The sequence below is a fragment of the Pinus tabuliformis genome, chromosome X (genome assembly GCF_031772625.1).
Source record: "Pinus tabuliformis cultivar Carrire ecotype Pingquan chromosome X, CPIR1, whole genome shotgun sequence".
NCBI lineage: Eukaryota > Viridiplantae > Streptophyta > Pinopsida > Pinales > Pinaceae > Pinus > Pinus tabuliformis.
Genome location: NC_142308.1, coordinates 185,972,786 through 185,990,502, shown reverse-complemented (window position 1 = coordinate 185,990,502; position 17,717 = coordinate 185,972,786). Strand labels below are relative to the sequence as shown.

Below are 17,717 nucleotides of genomic sequence, written 5' to 3'. Positions count from 1 at the left end.
TACCATGTCAGGCCAGGTAGTAACTCCACAAATTAACTCATATTCTATTCCTTCAAGTTGGTCTTTATTATATACATGAGGGAGAGATTGTTCACTTCATCTCTCGATTATTGTTCATATGTCTTATTATTTATTTACATTAATTACATTCACCCAATCCTGATGATTAGGTGTCAACAAATTCTAATTTCCAAAAAACCTGGAATTTCTTCCTTTGAAGCTCATTTGACCCCTAAAAAGTTGATTGTCCCAAGACTACTTCTATCTGTCCAAAAAGTGGCAGACAGGTCATTATTAGCGTGTTTTTTGACATTTTTGTGGACCAATTTTTCCGCAAAAACTTAGAAAATCCATAGGGTGCATGTACTCAATGCTCTGAATCCAAAAATGCAAGCCATTTCTCCATTGCGTGCCCCTAGGAAAAGCGCAATGCCATTGGCGTTGCATGTCGAGCCAGATTTTCTATCTGTGGAATTTCCAAAATTTGCAAAAAACAAAATCGCCTCTAAACCTGACCAAAATTGGTGAGCAACACCATCATGAAGCATCTTGATGAGCCAAAGAAGCTTCAACAAGAAACCTAAGCCTATTCTCATCCTTTTTTCCCTTTAGAGCCCGCCTTAGCCTAGTTTTCATCTGTTTGACCCTCATGTTGCAAATTTTGTTGCGGGTATTGTAGTGGTCGGCCATGTGCCTACTGATCTGGTTGTTCCTATTGGCCTTCTGTAACAGCTTCTCTAAGTGCAAATTGACTCTTTCAAGCCAAATCCCTCTATCATCCTCAATTTCCTTCTCAATAGGAGTCAAAGTGATTGGTGCCTCTTCCTTTTGCATAACTAATTCACCCTTGTCACCTTGTCTTTTTATCTTGAGAAGTTCCAGCTCCATGAGGACCTGCTTGTCACTCAGCTACTTGTTCTCTTGTTCCAGATATGTGATGACATACTTGGCTCTCTCCAAATTTTCCATCAATGCTTGGACTTGAGCCTCTTTTTCCTGTATGATGTTGTCCATTATTTTTGCTTCATCCTAAGCCTCTCAGTCAATTGTCTCTATGCCATGATGAATATAATGTTGTTCTGGCTCATCATGCTCCGTCAAATCAAAGTCTCTTTCTTCCTCCTCATCATCAAGGTCTTCCACCTGCATCTTTTCTTTCCCTTTATGTAGCTATTGCACCTGTTGTTGCTGTGTTGATGAAGAAGGCAAATCCACTTCCACATCCTCTGGAGCAAACTTCTTCCTATGAGTTGATGAAGAAGGAAAGGTCCCTTCCACATACTGTGGAGCAAACACTTGCCTATCAGTGACAAACAATTTTCTTGTACCCCTCTGGTATGTCATGTAGGTCCCGGGCACCTCAGTAGCTCTAGTCGTTTTGGCCTTCTCATATGCCTTCACCTTAGCATTGCTAGAAGGTCCTCCTGATTCTTGGGGCACCGGTGGAGGAATTTGAGGACCCATGAGGATGTCATGAGCAATAAATGTCTCCCAGGAGATGTAGAGGAGGTTAATATGATGAAGCACAATCATCTTGATCATGGAATAATGATAAGGACTACTCATCTGTTGAGGGTATGGCATTTTCTGCACAAAGTGGGCCATCTTCTCAATATTCCTGAACAAGAAATAAGGGATGTTTAACATCCTCACCCTAGTAAAATGCATGGGAAGCCTGATGTGATAGGTGTATAGTCTGGAAAATCTGCCCTCACATGTGAAATATTTCATGATGATTTTCATCATGGGGGCATACTTGTCTTCAAAAAATTTGAAAGGAAAAAGCCCTTTTGCCTCATTTCTATACCTGAGTTTGATATAAGGCTCATAATAGTGTTCATCTAGGTCCTGTGCCTTGTACCACTTCTCCATTACATTTGGAATCCTGGTTACATCCGCAATAATGGAAGGTGAAACTATAAATGTCACCCTGGCAAGAGTCACCTTGTTGTCCCAAAGATTGGCTGCAAAAAGCCTTGTGAGCTCAGGGTGGTGTTGAACTCTCTCTACTTGCTCACAGAACTCATAGCACCCTAGATGCCTGAAGCAAGTGAAAACCAACTAAGAGGCCTACAATTCTCTAAGTTTTGATGGCTCTTCCCTGATAATTCTGCGTCCCTTGTGTGGTTTTCTCTGATGCCTAGGTCTATCTGTTGAACTGTCACTGTCGGTGTTTTCCTCCTCCTCATAGTCTCTATCTTCTCTGTCCATGTTTGAAAATTTTGGGGCTGTGCACTCCTGGAAAAGGGATGAAGGAAGTGAGCAAGAGTGATTAGGAATAAGGGAGTAGGAGATGACCTTGTGAGGTGTTTGGTGGGCTAGAAAATGAAGGGGAGGGTATGAACCATGAAAATGAGGGAGAGGGGCTTGGGTCCTTTTTTGAAGTATAGCTTATGGGATGAAGGATGAGGGGGTATAAAATGTTATGAAGTGATATAGGGGAGGGGTTCAGGGCTTTAGTGATGGGTGGTGGGAAAAATAATGGGGGTTAAGTTTTCTAGGGTGTAATTGAGGAAGAATCTAGGGTTTCTCTTTTGCCAATGTAAATTACCTTCAACCACTTTAACTAAAAATCACTCATGAGGTATAGTGCTGACACTTACTTGCTTGAGGGATTAGAGGGTGTATTTGGATGTTTTTAGGAAGCTGGAGGCTCTTTTGGTACTTGCTTCTCACCATGCAGTGCCTACTACAGGCACACAACAACCACCCGAATGCACAACAGAATGTTAATTTACATTGTCAGAAATTCCCTACTCGCAACACTCAGCTTGTACTTGAAGCGCCACCCCTTGAATGCACAGTGCCACCTCCACTACCTAAAACATGTAGCGCCAAACTCGAGAAGCGTAGCACAACTTCTCCTTGGCCAAAAACTTACTCAACTTCTCCTCTTTTCTTCACATTTTGACTCCTCCTTTGCCAAATGAGAATGATGAACTTGAAAATGAAATGTGACACCTTATATAGGAGTAGATTTTGATTTTTCACTAGAAAAGCCCACTTTCCATTGTTTCTTGACCTTTTTCAAATCTCTATTTTTAATGTCTTTTCTTCTTTTTTCCTTTTCAGGTGGATGATGCTCAATTTGAACTGATTTTTGTAGTGTTTCTTTGTCTTGTAGCAAGGAGAGATGCATTGGTACAGTGGGAATCATTTATTACATAAAGTGACTTAAAATTACATAAGAAATATAAATCAACTCAAAATACTCTGTTTTCACCTCAAAAACATGTTTTTTGAGGTGAAAATTACATTAGTTAAAAAGATAATTCTATAGTGACTATGACTTACTAGCCATCATTCTTGATTTATTTATCATCCTCATCCCCTTGCTTCCCTTTATTTACACCTTTAAATCATGCCTTTGACCTTGGAAATTAAACCCTAAGACCTAATGAAAACATGATTACATTTTGACCATAAAACCATGACTGAAGACAACCTGAAGATGGGTCAACAAGTGTACTTTATGAGGGACAAATTAGATTTTTTGAAGAGAAGACAACCATCAGTGGATTAGCTTGACATGACCTAATGAAATGATGTAAAGAATTCAGTATGGGACCCCTAAAATGAAAAATGCAAAGAGAAAATTTGATCCCTAATGGAAGTATGCAGATACTGACATTAACATTGGCCTTATTGTGTATGGTAGCTCCTTAGAGGTGTCAAGAACAATGTAGACCAAGTGCCTAGCTGATTGGGCCAATACGGGAAAACAAACAGAAGACTAAAAGAAAAAAAACCCTTTTTTTTAACAATTTTAAAGAATAATGACTCAATACAAACTGGAAACTGACTCGCAACTGACTCTAAACTTGACTCAAAACAAAATGAACCAAATTCAACACAAATCATTCAAGCTTTATAGCCTTCACTTTGGGCCCCAGTCTCAAATGAAAGTGTACTTGAAATCTTGCAGGGAAAAGTAAACCGGTATATACAATGACAGTGAAGCAACTTTGAGGACCAACATCAAAAGTAGTAGAGTTTCAGGAGCCTACCATTCACTGGTCCTCCTGAGCACTCTTGACCATCCATTTCCTTTAAAAAAAAATAATTTTTTCCTCGATAGGCTGAGATCTTATACAGTGCTCTCCATAGATTTTCAAACTTACCATGCTTTCCTTTTTCTTCATTCTGTGCATCCCACCGCAGCACTACATCTTCTAGCTGAAACTTTTCTGCCTTGGTTTTGCGGTCACAAATTTTCTTTATCCTCTCTTGCAACCGAAAATTGTTTTGGGAAACCTCTTCCCTTGTTTGCTACAGGTGAATCATTTGATTAATTCTATGTTGAATATCATCCTCTTCGTTGTCATCTCCCTGTAATAATCTCATGACCAGGACTGCAAGTGATGTGGGAAATACCGTATCTGTACCATAAACCAACTCAAAATGTGACATACCTGTTGATTTCTTGTTGCTCACTGCATCAGCCGACAAAGCATTAACAAGATTTCGATGGCAATTCTTCTTGTTTGCCTCCAACATTTTCTTGATAATGTTCACCAAGGATTTATTTCATGACACAGCCAATCCATTGCCCTACAGGTAGTATGTTGTGGAATGACCCAATGTAATATTGTACTTGTTGCAAAACTCGACCATCCTCTTTGACTTAAATGTTGCTGCATTATCTGTTATAATCTTGTGAGGGCAACCAAAACATATTAGATTCTAAAAACTGAATAATTACCGTGTCCATGGCTTGCCTTGTCGGAATGGCCTCAATCCACTTGGTGAAGTAATCGGTAGTTGTCAAAATCCATCTGTGTTGTGCTGATGATGTAGGATGGATTTCTCCTATGAAATCAAGTCCCCACTATTGGAAAGGTGCATTTACTTCAACCGGCTTCAGAGGAAGAGGAAGCAACTTCCTTTTTCCTTGAAAAACTTGGCATTCATGGCAGCTCATGACTATCTTATATAAAGCTAAAAAAAAAGTTTGCCAATAATATCCTACTCTCAACACTTTGTTAGTTGTTTTCCAAAACAAATGACCACCACAATCACCTCTATGGAAATCATTCATCACCTACTGAGCTTCATCTTCAACCAAACAATTAAGAAGAACCCCTCTCGAATCTTTCCAATAGAGAGTACTATTTAAAATGCGGAATTTTGTAGACTTTAGTTTTAGTGATCTACCTTTACTTCTTGACATTCGAGGAGGCGGTGAAAGATACCAAAGAACATAAACTATATCGAAACACCAAGGTGATTCGTGAAACATTTCTGATACTTGAATTATTGAGCCACCCTCTTTGTTATCTCACATTGCTGCAATGAGATTTATGTCTAGAGTGTGCAAATTTGATTCCACCATCAATTTTGCCAAGCCTTGTCCTTTGATCAGTTTGGTAGGCTTAATCTCAAGATCATACTCCAACATTGCTGCTATCCACTTACCTATTCTTCCCTCCGGATCAATTTGCATGAGAACATCCTTGACGGCTACATTAGGAACATATGTTATGGCATGTAAATGTAGAAAGTATACTCTAAAATCCTTTAATGCTTTTACAAGAGCTAGAGATCGTTTTTCAATGATATTTTAATGCAAAGAAACATCTCTAATATTCCTACTGAAAAAAGCAATGGGTTGCTCCACTTGATCCCTCTTTTGCATCAACACCACAACCATAGTGTGCTCAGACGCAAATGAAAATATAATAAAATGATGAGTATAATCAGGACTGATCAAAACTAGGGCTGTGGTCAAAGAAAACATTACCAAGTTGAACGATTTCATGGCATCCTTAGTCCATTTCATAATGTTGTCCTTCTTCAACATATTAGTTAATTCTTGTAAATGCTCAACCAAATTTGGTATAAATCTGCATAAGAAATTCATCTTACAATTGAAAGCTTGAATCTCCTTTTTGTTGCACAGAAAGTCTGTATGCCTCCGCCCTTGAAGGATCAATGAGAATATCATCTTTAGAAATTATATGACCAAGGAGTTTACCTTCTTCCATGGAGAAAAGACTCTTTTTCGGGTTTACATAAATCCCTAAATTCCTACATTTCTGAAAAACAATCCTTAAGTGGTGCAAATGCTCATCATCAGAACTAGAAAATACCGTCAAATCATCTAAGTAGACTACCAAGAAAACATCCTTCTCATTAGCGAAAGCTATGTCCATTGCCCGTTGAAAAGTGGCTCTGACATTCTTCAACCAAAATGGCATCTTGGCATACTGAAAAGTTCCCCATGGTGTTGTGAAGGCAGTTTTGACTTGGTCTTTTTCATGTACCAAGATCTGATTATAGATCAAGTAGCCATCTAGTAGTGACATCTGTGATGCTCCAACTACTCTTTGCAGAATATGGTCCATCCTAGTAAGAGGGTAATTATCCTTTAAGGACACTTTGTTGAGGTTCCAGAAATCTATGCACAACCTTATCTCTCCTATCTTCTTTTGTACCGGGACCAAATTTGAAATCCAATCAGAAAATCCAATTAGAACAATGATGCCAGCTTTAAACAATCTATTTACCTCTTTCTCAATGGATGGCAACAACTTTGGATTGATTCTTCTCAATTTTTGTCTAAAAGGTTTTTGATCCGGCTTGATAGGAATAGTATGCTGAATGATGTTCTTGTCATACACTTTCAAATCTTAATAATCCCATGCACAAACCATCAAAAAATTCAGAAAGTAACTTAACATACTTAGCCTTTGCTTTGGGAGATAATGTTTTTGATAACTTTACAAGCTTGGGCTAGTTGACCATTCCAAGATTTACATATTCAACTCCTTTGTCCGTAGGAAGCAAGGTCAGTTTTCTCACCACATCATCTTGATCAAAGAACTCCTCTAAAGGTATGAGACCTCTAGGAATAATATTATCCTTTAGCTATAAAACCTCCATCTAATTTACCTCAATATCTTGTTCATCGGAATCACAAACATCATCAATGAAATCATTCTTAAGCTTTCCTTCATTCTGTAAAAAGGAATTAATTTCATTGTCATCCCAAGAAACTTGCCAATACCTCAAATTATCTAGAATAGTAGGCCTATATTTGACATGAATTTCAAATTTATTGTTAGAATTCATTGGAATCTTCAAATTGCTGGCTGTAGTGGCGAGTGAATCTGCAATGATGTTTTCACTTTGGGGTACCGCTGTCAAGGAGTATTCTGGAAACATCCTCAAAATATCCAAAACTGCTTTTCTGTATGCTCTCGTCCACAGATGTTTTGCTTGATATTCTCCTTTTACTTGTTTAATCACCAGCTCTGAATCACCATAAACATAAATCCTTTTCGTGCCCAAATTCTTCAAAAGTTTTAGACCTGTAATCAACACCTCATACTCTGCTTCATTATTAGAGCAATCAAAATCTAACTTGTAGGAACATACTCTAACACTACTTGGGACTTTAGAAGGCTGGAAAGTAGGGCTTCAAATCCAAATTCCAATACCAGCACCGTCATTACCCACAACACCATCGAAGTCCATGCTCCAAAGGCTAATTTCGTCTTCTAGATGTTGGAATTCTATTTCATTCTCAACCTTACCTTCTTTGATTACTTCATTTTTCTATTCTTCACTAATATTTTGCTCCTGTGTAAGCTACTCAAAAGAAATTTCTATTTTTTCTTCTTCTTGATTAAGAATTACTCTAAAATTCTCGGAAAATTTTGGTACATCATCTACTTCTACAAGATGAATATCTACATCATTCAATCCACTATCAGAGTACAAAAAAAAAGACTCTAAATCAGTATGTACATAATTTATCGGATAATTCACAAGCTTCTCTTTACTAGTGATCATATATTTCATTTTATTTTCCCGGTACAACTTCTCAATTGACTAAAAATAGGGATTGTAGCATAAGAGAAGTCAAGTTGTAAAGTGCCTTTGATTTTAGCTCCCCACGATCTAGATAAGAGCATAGCAAATCATGGTGGTATATCAGCAACTACCACATCCATCAAGACATTTTTGGCTGGGATTTGATCTAAAGAAACCACCAAATCTTTGATGAGACTAATGCAACGAACTCTACCAGAATCAAATGACTACAAATCATGATATATCTGGGTGATATCCAGGCCCCAGTTTTCCATAATGGCTTTGGGCATCAAATTGTGGGAAGATCTGTAACCTAACATGGCATTATTGAGAATATACTCATGTAGTCTAAGACTTAGATAAAAGGGAGGGACTTCACTATCTTCAGACTGACCTTCTATGGCTAGACCAAAAATGAGTTGAGGATGATCATCCTCGACATTCACCATGTCAGACAAAGGATCTATTTGTAATATTCTAGATACATGGTGTTTATAGTTGCTATTCTTAACAAGCTCAGTCAAAGGAATGGACTCTTTTAATTTAGAAATTTCACTTTCTAAATTAAAATATGAAACTTTCTCTACCTTTTTGACACCAAGGTTTTTCTTATATGTTTTCTCTTTCGTTGCACTATCTTTTTGTTGATTGTTCTTCTCCTTTACAGTGGTACTTGTTGATGGTACCTTGTTGGGATTCAGATCAACAAGCTCTTTTCCTTTCTTCTAAGTATTTGAGGAATCATTCTTTGATTGCACATCCTTCCTTTTTTGAATGGGATTAACCAGTACATCTCTGCTCCTTAAAGAGTATTTCCTTTGTTGTGTAGTCAAAGCATTCATATAACCACGCTGATAATCATCAAATTCAACCTCGAAAACCACATCATTTGCTAAGATGTAATCCTCATCCCTTTGCATATCTGGAACTTCTGTGTATTCTTCATCTTTGGTCAGAAATATGGGCATACCATCAGTAGTGAAAAAGTGATTTGTTTCAATTACTGGATCATCCTCATCTTCTTCTTTTGTAAGGGAGTTCTGATCTATTGTTGTTGTTGTGCAAGTTGTTCTGGTGCTTTTTGTTCTCTCTGCTTGATTTGGAATTGGGGCTGCTGTTGTCCTCTAAAATTTGGATTCTGGATTTGAGGTTCAGGTCTATCTGTGATGGATAACCGGTCAACCATCCTTTCCACTATTTGAATACATGTATCCATATTTACATCTGAAGTAGATGCTTCTTCTTTCATGGTCACTCTTTTCTCGGATCTCATTCTTGCTCTTTTGGCCGACAAGTTTGCTTCTACAATCACAACATTATTTTGCATGTCTTCTAGTGTTCTAAGATCACGTTCCCGTAATTGATATGCCATATTAGTATCGCAACCATCCGAAAAATTGATCAAAGCCAATCCCTCCAGTGTTTTAATGTTTGCAGGAATAACATTGTATACTGCATTAAACCTCACACAATAGTCTTGCACACTCTCACCAACATTTCTTTTGATGTTCTCATACTTAGATAAAATCTGAAGTGGATTCTTCTTCACCTCCCATTGATCCAGGAATTGCCTATGGAGTATTAGTAAAGTGGTGATAGAAGTTGCTGGTAAGGCTCTGAACCATTTCTGAACTTCACCTCAGAAGCTTTGTACAAATAACCTCATTGTCACATCTTCAATTTCTACTTCAAGGAGGTCAAAGAAATCATTCATTTTATCTACATGTTAGTGAGCTGTAATGGTTTGAGTGGCATCAAAGAAAGGTATTTTGGTTTGATAATTAGCAGGCATGGCACCAAGATTCTGAGGTAAAACAAGGGGTGTATATCGAGTAGCCATAACTCGAGGTGGGGGAGGTGAATTTAATGCAAGGATTGGGGTACTTGATATATTAAAAGGGGAATTAACAACAACTAGAGTAGTATGAACAATCTGTAAAGATGAAGGAAATGGGTAAGTAATTGTATGAGTTGCAGTAGATGTAAAGGAGCTCTTTGGAAAATTAAAAGATGGCCTATTTTACACCCAAGTTTCTACGTTTTAAGAAAGGTTTTGCAACTGATCGAGAGCATGAATAAGCTATGACCCTGATTTACTTTGTGTAAAAAAGTCTTCAATGGGGTTATCAAGAGATATAGAGGAATCAACAACTATTTGATCAATCCAACTCAAAGATTTACTACGAAATAGAATTTGCTCAAAATGAACATCAAACTCAATATCTCGCAGTGTCTAACCTTTCTGGTAGTGAATGAACATGAGGAATGAAAACTTCATTTGATTGTTCTTTTGCTACACTGAAATTCTCTGCAGATTTCTTAGATTTCTGCCCAATTTTATGAGGATCACTGACAATGGTTGGAGGATTGAAATCTGGATTGGATCTGGTGTACTTTCACGGAGCGAGTATGCTCAATTTTGAAATTTTATATATTGCTTTACAACTTTCCAATTTAGCCTAATAAATTCTAAAACTCATCATCAACAAGCTTAGGAATTCAAATGAAAGATATGACCTAGGTAATCTTTCATTCCCCAATATGGTTTCCACTATGTTATCACCTGGATTGAACCTTAGGCTGAAAGATGGCAATGGCAGGGTACCACAAACCAGGCCTAGCCAAGTGGCTAGGCCTACTAGGTTGGGAGAGGCCTCCCTCCATAAGGATCTCAGCCAAGATGACTGGAACATGAATGGATATTAAGCTAGGTATATTAGCACAAAGTTTGATTTAATTTTGAAGGGGTTTTGTTGGATCAAGAGGAGCCACACAGTTAGGGCTAGGCAATTAGGTCAAATTGCAGGGTGTTTAATGGGGAAAGGTAGGCATAAGTCTTAGCACTATAGGGCTTGATGGGTGAGGTGTTTTAGGACTGGTGAGAAGTTAGGAAGAGCATGTGATTACCATGGATCCTTCCTAAACTATAGAAAAGATATAATGGTGAATATTTCCCCAAAGTAGAGTAGTGATGTTATGAATTCTGCCTATCAACTTGAAAACATTCACTTAGAAGAAATGAAATGATTAATGAAGTACAAAAAACATGTTAACATATGATCACAAGAGAATAAACTAAACTAGACTTGACACCACATGGATCCCAAAGAAATAACTGCAATTTTCATTAATCTCCTGCTAAACTGCTACAAAATGATGTACAATCAAGGCCTAAGAATCTAGCTGAGTCCAACCCTTTACAATGAGAAAGAAGAAGAAGATATAGGCATTGTTTCAACCTCCTCCCATCCTCAGGGGTAGAATCCCTAAGATGACGAGCTAATCTAACCAAAAATGAATAGGAAACTAGAATATAGGCATCCTAACAACTTGCCTCTAAAAGTGAGAAAAATGATTCATATATGCTCAAATTGACTTTTAATCTAATGAATCTACCCTCTAATACTAATTATCCATCATATTTAAAAGCTAAGTAATCATTTACATCCGTAAAAAATCCACCATGAGAGAAATTCCATGAACACAGTCAAAACACAGAAAAATGGCTATCATGTGCAAAATTTGTCCTACGCGCAGTGCCACTGGCCCAACGCGCAGCGCCACTTTCAGGTCCTTTTTGGAGGCCTTCCCAACACCCAAATTGAGCTCATGATAGCTCATTGGAAATATATTCAAATATAATTTCTAAAACACCTACCATATCTTCATTTGAAGCTTATTTGACCACTCAAAAGTTGATTCTCCCAATATTGCTTCTCTGTGTCCAAAAAGTGGCAGAAAGGTCATTTTTAGGGCGTTTTTTTTTACTTTTTGGTTGACCAATTCTGCCCCAAAAACTTAGAAAATCCATAAGGTGCATGTACTTATCACTTTGAATCCGAAAATGTAAGCCATTTGTCCATTAGGTGCCCCTAGGAAAAGCGCAACGCCAGTGGCACTGTGCGTTGAGCTAGATTCTCTGTGTCTGCAATTTCCAAAATTTGCAAAAAACTAAATCTCCTCCAAACCCGACCCAAATTGGTGAGAACCATCATCAAGCATCTCGATGAGCCAAGGAAGATTCAACAAGAAACCTAAGCCTATCCTCCTCTTTTTTTCCCTTTAGAGCCTCCCTTAGCCTAGCTTTCATTTGTTTGACCCTCATGCTGCAAATTTTGTTCCGGGTCCTGTAGTGGTAGGCCATGTGCCTGATGCTCTTGTTGTCCCTATAGACCTTCTATAACAACTTGTCTAAGTGAAAATTGACTCTTTCAAGACAAATCTCTCTATCATCCTCAATTTCCTTCTCAATAGGAGTCAAAGTGAGCAGTGCCTCTTCCTTTTGCATAGCTGATTCACGCTTGTCACCTTGTCTTTTTATCGTGAGAAGTTACAACTCCATGAGGACCTACTTGTCACTTAGCTACCTATTCTCTTATTCTAGACATGTGATGACATACTTGGCTCTCTCCAAATTGTCCATCAATGGTTGGACTTGAGCCTCTTTTTCCTGTATGAGGATGTCCTTTATTGTTGCTTCATCCTAAGCCTCTAAGTCAATTGTCTGTATGCCATGATGAAAATAATGTTGTTCTCTCTCATCATGCTCTGTCAAATCAGAGTCTCTTTCTTCCTCCTCATCATAAAGATCTTCCACCTGCATCTTTTCTTTCCATTTGTGTAGTTGTTGCACCTGTTCCTGCTGTGCTGATGAAGAACAGAAAGCCCCTTCCACGTCCTGTGGAGCAAACATTTTCCTATGAGTTGATGAAGAAGGCAAGGTCCCTTCCACATCCTATGGAGCAAACACTTTCCTATCAGCTTCAAACAATCTTCTTGTGCCCCTTTGGTATGTCATGTAGGTCCTAGGCACCTCGGTGTCTCTAGTCTCTTTAGCCTTCTCATCTGTCTTCACCTGAGCACTGCTAGAACGTCATCCCGATTCTTGGGACACTGGTTGAGGAATTTGAGGACCCCTGAGGATGTCATGAGCAATAAACGTATCCCAGGAGATGTTGAGGAGGTTAAGATGATGAAGCAAAATCATCTTGATCAGGGAATAATCTTAAAGACTACTCATCTATTGAGGGTATGGCCTTTTATGCACAAAGTGGGCCATCTTCTCAATATTCTTGAACAAGAAATAAGGGATGTTTAACATCCTCACCATGGTAAAATGCATGAGAAGCCTGATGTGATAGGTGTACATCCAATAAAATATACCCTCACAACTGAAATATTTCATGATGATTTTCATCATCAGGGAATACTTTTCTTCAAGAAATCTAAAAGGAGAAGCCCTTTTGTCTCATTTTTGTACCTGGGTTTGATTTAAGGCTCATAATAGTGTTCATCCAAGTCCTGTTCCTTGTACCACTTCTCCCCTACATTTCTAATCCTAGTTGCATCCACAATAATGGAAGGTGAAACTGTAAATGTCACCCCAACAAGAGTCACCTTGTTGTCCCGAAGATTGGCTACAAAAGGCATGGTGAGCTCAGGGTGGTGTTGAACTCAAACTTCCTTGTCATAGAACTCATAGCACCCTAGATGCCTGAAGCAAGTGACAACCAACTAAGAGGCCTACAATTCTCTGAGGTTTGATGGTGCTTCCCTCATAATTATGCCTCCCTTATGTGGTTTTCTCTGATGCCTAGGTCTATCTACTGAACTGTCACTACCGGTGTTTTCCTACTCCTCATAGTCTTTCTCTTCTCTGTCCATGTTTGCAAATATTAAGGTTGTGCACTCCTAGAAAAGGGATGAAGAAAGTGAGCAAGAGTGATTAGGAATAAGGGAGTAGGAGATGACCTTGTGAGGTGTTTGTTGGGCTAGAAAATGAAGGGGAGGGTAGGAATCGTGAAAATGAGGGATAGGGGTTTGGGTCCTTTCTTGAATTATAGCTTGTGGGATGAAGGATGAAGGGGTATAAAATGTTATGGAGTTATATAGGGGAGGCGTTCAGGGCTTTGGTGTTAGGTGGTGGGAAAAATAATGGGGGTTAGGGTTTCTAGGCTGTAATTGAGGAAGAATCTAGGGTTTCTCTTTCGCCAATATAAATTACCTTCAAACACTTCAATTGCAAATCACTGATGAGGTATAGTGAGGACACTTTCTTGAGTGATGAGAGGAAGATTTTGGATGTTTTTACGAAGCTGGAGTCTCTTTTTTTCTTTGCTGCTCAATGCACAATGCTTGATACAGGCCCGCAACACCCTCCTGAACGTATAGCGTAGTGTTATTTTACATTGTCAGAACCACCCTATGCACAACGCTCAAGTTGTATGTGCAACGTCACTCCCTCAATGCGGAGTGCCAAACTCCAAAAGCACAACGCCACTTCTCCTTGGCCCAAAACTTACTCAACTTCTCCTATTTTGTTCAGCTTTTGACTCCTTCTTTGCCAAATGAGAATGGTGAACTTCAAAATGAAATGTGACACCTTATATAGGAGTAGATTTTGATTTGCACTAAAAACCCACTTTATAATGCTTCTAGACCTTTTTCAAATCTTTGTTTTTAATGCCTTTTCTTTTTTGTTCCTTTTCAGGTGGATGATGCTCAATTTGAACTGAATTTTGTAGTGTTTCTTTGTCTTATAGCAAGGAGAGATGCATTGGTGTAGACGGGATCATTTATTACATAAAGTGACTTAAAACTATATAAGAAATATAAATTAACTCAAAATACTTTGTTTTCACCTCAAAAACATGTTTTTTGAGGTGAAAATTACATTAGTTAAAAAGATAATTATATAGTGACTATGACTTACTAACCATCATTCTTGATTTATTTATCATGCCCATCCCCTTTCTGCCCTTTATTTACACCTTTAAATCATTCCTTTGACCTTGGAAATGAAACCCAAAGACCTAATGAAAACATGATTGCATTTTGACCATGAAACCACGACTGAAGACAACTTGAAGATGGGTCAGCAAGTATACTTTATGAGGGAGAAATTAGATTTTCTGAAGAGAAGACAATCATCAGTGGACCAGCTTGACATGACCTAATGAAATGATGTAAAAATTTTAGTATGGAACCCCTAAAATGAAAATACAAATAGAGAATTTGATCCCTGATGGAAGTATGCAGATACTAACACTAAAAGTGTATATAGGAGTCTTTTTCTTTTCATTAAAAAAAATAAAAATAAAAACAAAAATTCAATCAGCTATCACCCCCACTATATCGCATGGTGCAGTAAGAGTGATACATCCACATCATGAATTTTTATTTTTGCAGGTAGAAGAAGAGGTGACAAAGGAGGTTGATGAAATGGATGGAAATGATGACAATGAGGAAGATCCTTTTGGATTTCCCATTCAAGAAACTGATATCAACATTCATATGAACAACATCCCTCCATTTGTACTTCCTAACTTCAACGGGATGAGATCAGAAGACCCGAAAACTTTTCATTTTGATTTTAAAATAATTTGTAGATCTTATGGCTACTCATTACACATTCAAAATTTGAATTTGTTTCCAACAACATTGAAGGATAGATCTCTTAAATGGTTCATGAATTTAGGAACAAATTCTATAAGGGTATGGGAATATATGAAAAGAGTACTTTTGGGAAAATATAAAGATTATTGCATACACCATGACCTTAGAAATGAAATCTTTAAGATGAACCAAAAAGAAGAACAAAGCCTAGAAGATTTAGTGGAGAGATTTATGTATAATATCAAAAGATATAAATTGCATAATTTAGGATTAGACATATTAAAAACTCTCCCACTAAAACCTTTAAGGGATTAATAGATTGACGAAGGACATGCCTCTCAATTGTCATTTCAAGTGATTTGTGAATTGTGCAAGAACATACTAAGAGGAAAAACAAAGTATCAAAGATATCCTTAAGACCCAGTTATGGTAAAAGTAATTCGATATGAGGATTGGTATGTCAAACTGAAATTAACAATTTTCTTGACATTATTAGTAATTTAAATGAACAAATTGATATGCTAAGAATGCAAAACAAGCAAAAAGTTGAGAATGCTACTTCATTTATATTTTTCCCTAAATGTAGAAAGAAACATGCTTTGCATGAATGTCCACTTTATAACATTAAAATTTGTGTAGGATAACATACTGCTAAATATTTTACATCATTTCCAAGGTTAAAGATAGATTAAAATGGAGAAAATCAAACACCAGAACAATCCTATTATGTAGCTACAACAAGACCATGGAAGCCTCATCAACCTAGTATTATGCAATAACTTATTTCAAAATTGCAGGGTTATGTGCAACGATCTTAAAGGAACTGGAAAATAACCTTGCCCTAGAAACCTTGGACATCTCAATGCCAACCTCAAAATGCACCTTGGCCATCTCAATCACAAGCTCAAAACCAATCTTGGAAACAAGGTTCACAAGGGCCTTATGGAGGAAATCAGCCATATCATCAATATTTCGCTGAGTATCCTCAATACCAATATCAATTTTATCCATACCATTCATCTCCACCACAACATTAATTTCTCCATCAATCAGCCTTAATATAACCTTTATCTTTACCAACCACACAAACACCCCAAAGATCCATTCCCACTACACTACCTGCACCACCATTTCAGATCCCCAAAAATAAAACACCTCAATCCACTTACAATTTTTAGGTATTGAAAAATGATTCTCTAATTACCATTGAACAACAACAACCAAAAGAAGAAGATTTAGATAAGGTCCAAGAATCATGCTTACCCGTTAAAGAAGAGCAGTTGTTGGAACCTGAGATTGAAAAGTTTCTTGCATGGCTATCACCAGATTCTATGAATGAGAATAACATCTCTAAATACTTTCCTGGAATGATAGAAGGAAGCCAAGGAAGAGAAGATGACATTAAATCTTGCTTTAAGACAATCATCAGATCCCAATGCTTAATTCTTCAATATTTTTCGACATCCTCTCAATCAAGGCATTTAGTCTGTCATATACTGGTACATATCAAAGGGTATATTTCAAACCTACATATGAGCTTATCTATCATCTTATTGCACACACAGTTCCATTGGAAGTATTCATATACTTGAATTAGACTTCTTTTTCAAGTAGAGTAGGAGATATAAAAAAATAAAAATAAAAAAAAGTAAAGAGAAAAATAAGTCCTCTTGTGAAAATCAGCTTGTTGGCCATAGGTTTTAACCCTGTACAGAAATTACATGCATACGAATTATAAAACACAAAAAATAAACAATGGGAGAGCATAACACATAAAACACATATACAGAGAGAGTTTCCCCTGGATCCCAAAACTGGGGCTACTAGCTTGATTTTTCATTATGTTCCTTTCAATGTTACAATACATATTTATACATGCCGAAGCATCCAATATGATGGACCTAAAAGCATCGCGTCCAAAACCATGGAACAAAAACTGTCACATCCAAAACCATGTGCAAAAAATCATGCACAAAACCATAGGTAGGTCCACCCAATCTAATATAGGGTCCAGAAACAAAATTTTCCGGGGCGCTGCCCCGGACCCCATACAATGGGGTTACCTACACCCCTCAAGCCCCCTATGACTCCCCTCGCTATGCAATCGGCGCAACAAAGGTGGGGCTCTGCCCCACTTCTAACCCCCCAATTAACTACGTGGGCTAGTCGTGGAAAGAATATAATGCAACCCAACATTCTCCCACTTGTTGTTTTCTTTGCACGCGGGACCACAAGAGAGCTTAGTCATTTATTCAGCGGTGCGACACCCATTGCTTCTCTACACCAAGAGAACTTATCACAGCTCATAGATTTTTTCAATGCATCTGTTGTATTCTTCAAAGTGTCCACCTTTGCCAGCAACAACTTTTTGTCTTCTATCATATCCCTCACAAAGTGATACTGAACATCAATGTGCTTTGTCTTTGAATGATATGCAGCGTTCATTGCCAAGAGAATTGAACTTTGGCTATCACAGTCTATCCTTATAGCTCCTTGTACTAACCCCA

The 17,717-nt window shown here is 37.8% G+C and overlaps 1 protein-coding gene across 1 annotated transcript in view; it reads right to left on the bottom strand.

Annotated features, from left to right (window-relative positions):
- The window catches only part of LOC149139054 (uncharacterized), a 132,501-nt gene extending 128,004 nt beyond the window's left edge, over positions 1-4,497 (bottom strand). Inside the window, exon 1 of the mRNA XM_089450570.1 lies at positions 4,413-4,497. Coding sequence (XP_089306696.1) covers positions 4,413-4,497 — 85 coding nt within the window. The remainder of the gene's footprint in view (positions 1-4,412) is intronic.
- Positions 4,498-17,717: the final 13,220 nt, after the last annotated feature.